Source organism: Prosopis cineraria, unplaced genomic scaffold (assembly GCF_029017545.1).
Source record: "Prosopis cineraria cultivar Desert tree isolate PC_DT_omini unplaced genomic scaffold, ASM2901754v1 PC3, whole genome shotgun sequence".
NCBI classification, from domain to species: domain Eukaryota; kingdom Viridiplantae; phylum Streptophyta; class Magnoliopsida; order Fabales; family Fabaceae; genus Prosopis; species Prosopis cineraria.
In genome coordinates this window covers 27,761,234-27,772,937 of record NW_026555334.1, presented here as the reverse complement: position 1 = coordinate 27,772,937, position 11,704 = coordinate 27,761,234, and the positions used below count along the sequence as shown (strand labels likewise).

At 30.8% G+C, this 11,704-nt stretch overlaps 1 protein-coding gene across 1 annotated transcript; it reads right to left on the bottom strand.

Moving 5' to 3' along the window:
* Window positions 1–10,535: 10,535 nt before the first annotated feature.
* On the bottom strand, window positions 10,536–10,943 carry LOC129305501 (uncharacterized). Its single transcript, XM_054945513.1, has one exon. It carries the CDS (start codon window positions 10,941–10,943, stop codon window positions 10,536–10,538), a length of 408 nt encoding a protein of 135 aa, XP_054801488.1.
* Between the last annotated feature and the right edge of the window lie 761 nt (window positions 10,944–11,704).

The window sequence follows — 11,704 nt, the reverse complement described above, 5'->3', positions numbered from 1 at the left end:
TCAACACTGTACCCAAATAAGTTTTCATATGTAGGGAAATCATTTATGATGCAAAACATCATGGCATGCATTTTAAAGACTTCCTTTTGATTTGCGTCAAATACCTCCATACCTACCTCACACAACACTTTTAAGTCTTCGATCAAGGATTTTAGATAAATATATATATATATATATATATTTCATTCCCTAGTTGTTTTGATCCTGAGATTAATATAGAAAGTAGGATGTATTTGTATTTCATGCACAACAAAGGAGATAAGTTATAACTCACTAGAAGAATAGGCTGTGAACTATAAATGCTACTAAGACTATTGTAAGGATTCATGCTATCGGTACTAAGTCTTAGCTTAAGTTTTCTTGGGTCATTGCCAAACTCAGGAAATCGTCAGTCAATTTTCTTCCATTGCTTGGATTCGATTGGATGTCAGAGCCTCCCATCATTAATCTCTCATCTAAATGCCATCTTAGATTTCTTCCATCCCTTTCATTAGTAAAAAGGTGCTTGAGTCTTAGCACAGTTGGAAGATACCATAACACCTTTATAGGAGCTTTTTTTCTCTTTATAACTTAGTATCTCGCATACTGGACACTTTATATCATCTTCAAACTCTTTTCTATAGATTATGCAATCATTAGGGCATACATGTTTTTTTTTATTTCATGCCCAGTGGACATAGTATTTTCTTTGCATCATAGTATCAATTTGGCGGCACATTTTTATTCAGAAGCAAGTTCTTAATTAACTTAAATAATTTTGTAAAACTCTTGTCACTCTACCTATGTCTTGCTTTCAAAACCATCAATTTCAATCATGTTGATAATAGTTAGTATTTTTCACACCCCAGATGCATCACTGCTCATATTCTCATATGCATGTGATTGCTTAAAAGCCTCTTCTCTAATATCACAAATCATGTCCTCTAATTGATCCACTATATCATCATCATCATCATCAACAACTTTCCATTATTGTGATGTACTGGGCCTCAACCTTTCTACTTCTTTACCATGCCATATTTATGTTGTGTAACTTTTTGCAAAATCCCTCACAAATCAAGTATGTGTATATTTCTACAATATCTAGTCACCTTTTGTTCAAGCAATCTACACAAGGATAATAAAACTTTCCCCTTTACCCTATTATCATACTCTTTGGTATATTATTTAGTATTCATCCAACTTCAATCCATGATTAAATTTCTAAAATGTAACAAAGTTAAAAGATTAATATTGCTCATTTCTAAAATTTTCAGTTTAAGTTGGAAATTTTTATTTCTTTGGTGAACACTGAGCAATATTCTTTGGCCCTTTCCACATAGAAGAAGGGGCCAAATAATAAGTTTAAAAAAAAAATTGATAGAATCTCCCCTCAAAGTTAGACTTTTCAATAATTTTACAAATTAACGTATCACTCCAACTAATAACAATCCCTAATATAAGCTAACAATCTAAAAAAATTTAACTTACACACATAAGTTAATAAAAATTTCAATAGAGTTATGCCTAAAAATTAAGCTTTTCAATAATTTATAAAGACAAACTATACAAAAATTAAATTCGAAAGTCTTAATCCAAAATTCAATCTTATCTAGTAACAATATCCTAAGCATTTCGTCAGCAATAGTCAAGATTATACATAATTTCATCCATAGTTCAAGTATTAATAGTGTTAAACTATGATACTAGTAAAAAAATAAGCAACTTAAACTATGATCAAGAGCAAGTTAAAACAAAATTTGTATTCAGCCATCAACCAACCCAAGCAACACCAACAAATTAAATAGTGAAAATTTTTAAAAATGAAAAATACCTTAAAGCAAAACAATAAAGCTTGAAGTAGCACACCCATATGAGGAAGGAGAGAGTCCAAGAATTGCAACAAGCAAAAAATGTAAGTTTAAGCTTCCTACCTAGAAATTATAGCAACTAAGCACGAGAATTAGAACAAAACTTCAAAAATTAATTAAAGCAAACGCAGAAATCAAATGGGAGTTTCAGAATGAGATGAAAGTGATAAAAAACTAAATACTTGATAGTAAACTCGAGGAACTCAGAATCATGAACACAAGCTCTAAGAAGGTGAATGAACCACGGGAACCTAAAACTCAAAAACACCTAAGCGAACCCAAAAGACAAACCAAACTAGGTGAACGAAACAAACCCCAAACTAGTGACAGAAGGTGAAGAGAGCATTAAACCAATCTCAAAGAAGGTGAACACAAGCGAGGATGATTGATTTAGGGGAGGAGAATCTCTAGTATTGGGGAGGAGAAGCTCATAAGTGAATGGCCAAAGAGAAATTTTAAACAGAGAGCGAGACAAGCAAGGCCTTACTAAACTAGTTATTTCACAATAACTGATTTACAAAGTAATTAAAAACGTATCTTTTTATTTTATATCACTATTTAAATTGATCTAGATATTAATAAGAATTTTTTTCCAAAAAGTATTAAAACTTTCCAATCTAGTTATTAATAAATCTAGTTTAGAAATAATTTAAAATTGAATTTATTTTTTTAAGAAACCCTTTCTAAACTAGTTAAATATATAACTAGTTTAGAAAGTGTTCTTAAGATCAGGTGCTCTTACAACCAGTTTAAAAGGCCTACGAGAAGCTGTGTTAATTATGATACTGCCACCGCCTCTATTTTCTAAATTAATTTAGTAGGAATTGGTTTAGAAAGGGGGCCTTGGATAACTAATTTTCCATTAGTGTGGGTATGGATTGAACTAGGTAAGATTCACATAGTTAGCATGTCACGAGTATTGGGGACACTGCTTCCATCTAAATTTCTACTCTTCCTTACTCACTCACTCTCGATCAGCTTCACATTGATGTTCTCTTCAAATCCCTCCCCTTTATCCAAAAGTTTCAAGGCAAAACTATAGTAGTCAAGTATTGAGGAGTCACCATGAAATCCCTAAACTCCAAGCATCCATCATCAACAACCTTGTTCTTCTCTTATATGTCAATCTTTGCCTTATGCTAGCCTAAAGATAAACCATTACATAGTGACCTTGACATTCAAGCTGTTTTTTATGATGACCTCTAAGTTATGGGCATAAAGATGATGAAGATTGTGTCAATAGTTTTATAACAAGACTTGGTGCACTTATCAATAAGGTTAAGGCCACTACCGTTAGGCTTTTAGACATTCACAACTAGCTAATGATGGCTTACCTGAGCCCCAAAGCTACTGAATTAGGATTCGTTAGGAAGGTTGCTCATGTTGATCCCTTGATTAGATGGCACAGTTTTTGCTAGGAACAAGGTCATTAGCATTGAGGATGTTGTCTTTGAAGGTGAACGATTGCGCTGAAGGTGAAGGATGCCATCTATGAGGCAAAGGATTGCACCTGAAGGTAGTAAAAATTTCAAAAAGATTGAAAAAAAATCTCAAGAAAAAATTAATAAAAGATGCCCAGTACTATATTTTTATTAGTTCATGATTTATTTTGCACTGCCTTATACCAAACTCTCTTTAAAAAATAGTTCGTGATTAAATTTGCATATTTACTGTTCATTTTTTTAATCAATTGAATTTGTACTTTTAAATAAGTTGAAAAGGAAAAGTTTTATTAAAATAAAGAGAAAGAGAAACAAGTAGCAAATGTAGATAAAGTGAAACTTACAAGTAATTTTATATATTGCATCACTCTTTTATTCAGAAATTAAAATAGATTTCATGTATTCATGTGAAATTCAAAGTAAGTTGTATAGTAAGATATAGATGGCATCGTCCTCATTAAGCTTAAGCTAAGTAATCATTAGGGGGACTTTTAGTTAAGGATCAAGGAAGAAACATAATTACTGGTAGGTCCAAATTCTAAAACTTTAGTTTAGTTCAGCAAAGAAAAGTCAAAATAATTTCAACAATAAAAGACCAAAATACCCTTAATTTATTATGTAGAATCACTAATTATTAATTTTCTTACTTCACTTAATAATTTACCAATATCATTTGTAAATTACATTTGTCTATCAGACAATTTGTAATACTAATTTTTAATTTGCAAACTTTAATTGTTTATTTACTAATATCAATTGTAAATTACAAGACCTATTAGTTATTTACAATTGATATTAGTAAATTACTAGGCATGTCAGTAATTCACAACTAATATTAGTAAATTAATAAGTAAAGTTAGCAATTTAACAACTGTTGTTAGCAATTTAACTTATTTAAGAGGAAGTTAGTTTAGGGAGAATGACATTGCACAGTGTGAGGTTTGGGAGAAATCATGATCTACAAGTGAGTTAAGCAACCTTGGTCAAGTAGCCCCTCAAGCATGAATGACTAAGGTAGTCTCATCTCATAGATGATTTCAATGTGTTATAGCCCACAGTTTCATGTCAAAGGCATAAAGAGGATATAAGAGAGATGTAATCATACATATAGTGATTAAAAAAAGGGCACATAGTTGGATGTATTATGACCCTCGTGATGAAAACATGTGATTAGTGTTGTAACAATATGAAAATGAGCTATTGTGTTGTCATTTTGTAATTATATTGTCGTTTTGTAATTATATTGTCGTAATGATGTAAAATATGAATATGTGCTTGAACATGTTAAATTGACATAAGTATGACAGTGATTACCACTCGCATTTAGATTAACTGACTTGCATTAATATAAGTTAGATAAACCTTGGTTACTGAGTGGTTGTATTTACTTGTTTCTCTTCAAAATTACAAGAGTTAGCTCATTGAGACAAGACCAAGGGAAACATATTGATGTATAGGATTTTCATCCTAAAATTGTAGATCTCTTTTATTTTGAATATTATGTGTATAATTATTGATGATGTTTCCACCTAGGAGTTTACACGTGCGCTTACTTGCATTAAGTGTTGGTTAATATTAAACTATGTATTTTGGGCCCTAAGTTAAGTATATATGTGAATTGTGAAATCTAGAAAGGGTCAAAATACTAATGCAAGTAAAAAGTAAGTAAAAATGTGATTAATGTTGAATGATTATGATATTAAGGCTCCCTCTTCTATTTTTGTGATCAGAGGATTGAGCATTAAAAATGTATTATATGTGATGTTTGCTTTTTTTTAATTTTTTCTTATAAACTATATGGTAGTTCTTTCTAAATAACTGTTATATATCCTTAAAACTATGTAGTGGTTATTTCAAAAACTGCTAAAAGAGACTACATAGTTTTCTAACTCTAAAAACTTTTTAAATACACACATTTTATATAACACATAAATTGGTGATGTCATTATCTCTAAACTATTGATCTATTTGATCTAATGGCACATTTACTCTCTCTCTCTCTCTCTCTCTTCATTATTTTCGGCATTTAAATCCATCCCTCACACTTTACCTTCATGACACTCAACCCTCTCCCTTCCTCTTGTCCTATCTCTCTCTCATGCAACTTCACTCCTCTACTCCATACTCAACCTTCTTTTTACTCAAGCACTCCACTCACTCTAAACTTTGAGTTTTCATCTTCAATACTCACACAATAAACTCCAGCCATAGTCTTCGGCATGACATACATCTCTTCTCCTCCATTCTATGTGCACCCACAACACCATGCACCATTGTTTAGTTTGTGTGGTACCCGATCTCACCGACATTACTCTCCTTCAACTCTCTCTCATCGTCATCCCTGGTTATATTATTAAATGAAAGGCTATTCTTCTAGATTTGCAACTACAATTTGTAGTTTTTAGTTTCAAGTATGTAGTTTTTCAAATTTGTGTGGTATTGGTTTAAGTTCATCTTTTTTATGAGGATGCTTCTTTGCTTTTTCAAATCTATAGTTTTTATTTTTTATTTTGCATTTAAATTGTTAAAAGGAAAATCTTAGTGTTAATTGTTGTTAATTTCAAATCTGGATATTGTTTCTACTACTCTGTCTTTATTTTTTTTATTTTTTTTACTCCACTTTGTTCAAGAATTTAAAAGGAAAAAGAATAAAAGAAAATATAATGGGGGGCCGCTAAAAATGCAACCCCTATTTTTTTTCTAAAAAAAATGCTCATATATATAGCGGTTATTTTCAAATAATTGCTATATAATTGCCAACTATATAGCTTAAGTGTATTTCCACAAATGGAACTTATTTATAAGTGTTTTTTTTTTGGTTCAGGACTTAAAGGCCCTGCTTGGTAGGAAGGAATGGTAAGGTGGGACTAGAATTGGGATCAGATAATCCTACTTTTTCATATTTAGTATGAAAGAATGAAAAATTTAATCCTAATGCCAGTCCCATCTACGTGGGATTGCTTAATATACCACTGCCGATATTAGAAAAATCAATCTTAAGATTGACTATTTTCAGACCGAATTGCCCCCTTCTCTCTCCATTGTCTCCCTCCCTTTACCCTCTCGTCAGTTGACGTCTCCATCCAAGCTCTCCCTTTTTTCCATCCATTCAAAGCAAGCAACATCGACCCCTCCTCCATTGATGCTAGTCTCTCCTCCATTGACACCGTCGCTAGACTTGAAAGGCTAAGAAGGAGATTGAAGATGAGAGAAGGATGAGAATGATTGATGATGTTATTTGTATAATTTTTCTAAACTCAAGCTACGACCACCTAATCCCACCACTGTGTTGTCCTCGTCGTCATTTGCATCCTTGACATTCTCATAATCTTAGTTCAAACCAAAAGAAGAAAGAAGAGGAGAGGCTGGCGACAAGGTTAAACTAGAAGAGTAACTAGAAGAAGAAAGAAGAAGATGATGATAAAGATGAGTAGTGGAAAGAGCCTCCCTTGCACGGCCATGGTTGTTCATTTTAGGGGAGAGGGAGAGTGTTCGAATAATGAGTTATAGTTACATTTTTTTAAATTCTTTATGGGTATTATAGTATTTTTATAATTTATATTTAATTATAAAATAAAACAACAGTAAGTATTTTCTGCAAATATTACTTCATACCAAGCATAATTTTAAAGTTTTATTCCTACTCTCATTTCTATTACCAATATCAATACCAATCTCAATTTCAAATTCTCTAAATTGAGGCTTCCTTACCAAGCAGGGCTAAAAAGGTTTGGCATTTTGGGACAAGTAGGTCCTCATGTGTTGTGCCATGTAGTTGTGTCCTATCGTATGGCCCTTGCTCACATATGATCCAATTTGCTTGCAGTCCAAAAATTGAAAATCCATTTATATTTCAAGAAAATAGTGAAGCCCATTTCATTTTTTTAATTAAATAATGAACCCATATCAGCACAAGAATAACAATATGTAGTTTTTAGGCATGATAATGTGATGTAGTCTTATAGAGAAATTATTTATTATAATTTTTAGAACCAATAATTTGGGTTCAGTTTAACAGGCTAGCCCGAACCCCCTCCCTCAAAAAATGTTATGGTCAGACTTAACTATATAATCTTTTTCAAAAAAGTATGATACTTTAAGTCTAACCCACTTGAATTACCAGCTCTAAGAGTTTTTGATAACCTATAGTAGTAGATTTCTTAAACTTTGAAAATAATAGATAAATTCAAATTGATAATATAGAAATAATAATCAACATATACACACAAATAAACCATTAAAAACCATTTTCATTATCATGATAAGTGTGGTTCCTCATTCCCATATACAAGTACATGATGTATGAGATTTAGTTGATATAAAAGTAATGACTTGGACATGTTTGAATAGTAATCATAGATCATACTCTAATAATTAAGTATTTGGCAAAATAGGAACAATTTCATAAAAACGTAAATCGTACTTGAGAATGTTTTAGTTATTTACAAGTGAGAGTAAATGGCATTAGAATAATCACAAGTGTTAATGGCAAAATGACAAGTAAACCTCATAAAAAGATTAACGCTAAATCAAGGTTTTTTTAGACTAAACTATATAAAATCTGCCTGAATTTTGAGACAGTTGGACATGATTTTCCTCACCTTTTAGTGTTTAAAATTAACCTCCCTAATCTTTAATTTTATTTTTCAAAACCCCCTATCCTATGATTAATCAACTATTATTTTATTAATATAGTTATTGCTATGTCATATTAATGCAATACATATGGCATATGACATGGGAGAAATAGTTTGATTATTTTTAGCACAATTTAAGAAGTGATAAAATTATAATTTTATTTTTAACACACATCACGATGCTCTCAATTTTTTTAGTTGAATGACATTGCTCTCATTATTCACGATCAATACAGTTTAAGAGAACAATTATAATTTTATTATTATTTATTAATTAAAATATATTTTTATATTAAACAAATTAAAAGAAAAATATATGAACCCTATTGTTGGTAAGAGTCATATAAATTTCGTTATTTGCTTTATTTTTTTTTCAAATTCTTATTTATTTGTAGCTATTATTTTTTTTCTTTAAATCAAGTTTTTAGTACTTATTCAAACAAAAATATATATTACTAGTATGTTACAAATGAAATAAGTGCTACTAAGAATGCGATTTTTTTTATATTAGTGATTTGTATCGATTTTGTTAAAAACATGTAAAATATCATAGTTTTCTCATATTAAAGAATAAATTTTTTATTTATATTATTTTTATTAATGATAGTTTTTGCATATTCTTTTAATTTTTTTCAAATAAGTTGATGTTTTAATTGATAAAAATAAAAAAATTATATTTTTTCTCTTCATTTTTGTTACTCATAAATAATGAGAACAATGTTGCTCAACCAAAAAAAGCATTGTCATATATATTAAAAGTAAAAATCATAATTTTGCCCATTCATAAATTGTGTTAAAAATAGTAAAAATATTTTTTCTATGTCATATATATGTCACTTCTATTGTATTAATTGACATGACAATAACTATATCAATAAAATAATAGTTAATTAATAGTAGTAGTTTTGAAAAATAAAATTAAAAGTTATGAGGTTAATTTTAAATGTTTAAATGTGAGAAGAGATGCAACTATATCAAAGTTTAGGGAGTTTTATGAATTTTCTTTTTTTTTAATCATTTTAGTACCAAAACATAATAGAAAGAGTATTGAATTTGGAAAAGTGAACAAATTTTAACTTGACATTAATATAATATTCTTCCTAGATCCTTACTTGTCATCCTCCCAAGTTATATTATTAGACTTTAATATACTTCTAATTCCAACCAAAGATATCTATTGGTTGTATGAGATTATCTAACAGAGTCTTAAATGTAGCCTCACTAAGTATGGGAATTGGTTGAGCCTCTATTAAGGGTCTATTCTTTGGTTTATTTCAAACCCAACTTAACCTATTTACTAAACAGTTTCAAGTCATATTCAAGTCTTTAATTAGGCCTATTTAAAGCCCAAGTTTTCAAGGCCCAATTTACAAGCCCACCAAATCAACTTATTTACACAAATACATATTATGTAATATATCACACAAATATCAACTTCACAATTTGATTTGTAATCAATCTATTTTTTTATCTTTAGTTATGTTTTCAATCAGATTGAACTTATGTATTAATTTTAATGTTATTACTTTATTATTGTATTGTATTGTAGTTGGCAAGTCCTTTTAATTATTATATATTGTAATTGATAAATTATATTATATATTAATACTAATAGTCCTAAAGTATATTTGAGACATTTAAAATTAAAATGCGAGCTTATTTAAAAGGTTTATTTTTAAGTAAGCTTTTAAATAAACTTTCAAATCAAGCCGGTTTTAAGTAAGCTCACACTAACATGAAATTTGTTTTTTACATGGGACTTTTAATATTGGTTAAAAGGCACCTATTGTTGAAAGTGAGGGGGGAACATTTTTTTAATATTATGAGCACCTCATTTTTTAAAAAATTGCTCTCTTCTTGTACACGTAGATCACTCAGTCGATGATATTCATGATCTTTTCTTGCTTGGTAAATGAAATTCCCCTCGATATGATTGTGAAGTCGTCGAGCTCAAATAATTAAAAGTCAAGATTTCATTGTTATTTTAATAAAGAATATATAATTAATATCTTGGGACATAGATCCGTTTTTTGGAGTTGTGAGGCGCATCGTCTGGAAAGCGTCGCATGCATAAGTTGAACGAAGTAGATGCCACGAAACTACACAACATTTTTGCTTTGTCCGACGAAACACTTTCACATGCCTCTCTTGATGAGCACTTGTTAAACTGTTATTTTATATTTTATTTTCGAGGCATTGTATCATTCTAATCAAGCCCAGTACTGATCGAAGAAACATTCATACTTCAACAACAGACATCTCTATCTCCCTTTACTTCTGAAACGGCAAAAGAAAAAGAGAGATCCAGCAAGGAGAAGAGAGTGTAGTAATGCAGAAATGAATGAACAAAAGACTGGTTCATCATAGATTCTCTCTTATTATACCGTATATATAACGTACATTGAGCATTCCCTATTGAATACTATTTTCCAACGAAGCCAGAGAGAAAGAAACAAGACTCACATGAAAAAGCCGAAATGGAGAGGAAAATTCAAAAGGACTGACCAAGATCATCACATTATTAGCTCCCTGCAGAGCATATATGGCATGCATACACACACACACACACACACACACACACACATATGACAGTGTGGCGTGGGGTTTCAATTTTTATGGCCCAGATGGCAGTGGAAGGACATTGAGGTTGGGTATTGGTTGTGACAAGGAGACGAACGAGACGGTGGGACAAGACCCTTTGGGAGCATCACAGAGATCAAAGCAGGCCTAGACCTGATCGGCTTCTTGGTCGTCTTCTTCCTGTGCTTCTTGGCCTTCTTCTTCTTGAAGCGTTCTTGGAAGATGGGATCGCCGTTCTTGAGGTTGAACATTTGGTGATGATGGGTGGGAATGATGGGAACTCTGGAAGGAGGCTCGTTTTGGGTTTGGATTTGCTGGGTCGAGGAAGAAGGTGAAGAAGAAACAGTGTGAGAGGAGAAGATCAGGAAGATGAAGAGAAACATCAACAGGGTTGTGCACAAGCACTTGAGGCTTTGATTCAGATCATCACCCATCATAAGAACCAATAGAAGCGCTAAGTTTTGAGCAACATTTTGCGGAGAAACAGAAATGATGAGGGGATGGTGGGGAATTTCAATGGGTTATTGGTGGCTTTTGAGATTAAATATGTAATATGTAACTCCTCATGAACGTAGAGCCTAATTAATTGTAATAATAATAATAATAATAATAATAATAATAAATAATGGATGTTCACTTTATGGGTTCGTGATGAAATTTTAAGCATGGGTACAAACGTTGTCAACTTGTACTTTTCTATTTTTTTTCCCCCTTTGTTTCTATCATGTGACAACTTTATATCATCCTCATAAGAGGCAAGAGGAAAATATCAACAAACAAAATAAATAAGGATAATTGCATCGACCATCCTCATCTAAGAGGGAAAAAAGGGCTAATTCCATGATTTTAATAATAACGGTTTACCCTTTAACATGATCAAGACTCCAGCTTTTCTATGCACAGTTTTGGAACTGATCATGACCTGAGTATACTCATCCGGTTCTATTTATAGGATAATAACGGTTCTCTCTATATTTTTGCTCTTATTAAATATTTTGAATAAAAATACTAGCAATGAAATTTAAGAATATTTATTAAAAAAAATATGAAAACTTATTAAATTTTAAGATGAATACTAGTAATTCTCCTTTAAAAGTTTTGGCATATTAAAAGATATTATATTTTACCAAAATAATTTAAATCATTTAATTAGATACATCTCAAATTTTACATACTCATAATTTATTTTTTAATT

What these genes read in the sequence shown, in the direction of transcription:
- LOC129305501 (XM_054945513.1), bottom strand. Translation starts at nt 10,943, where the DNA reads ATGGGTGATGATCTGAATCAAAGCCTCAAGTGCTTGTGCACAACCCTG.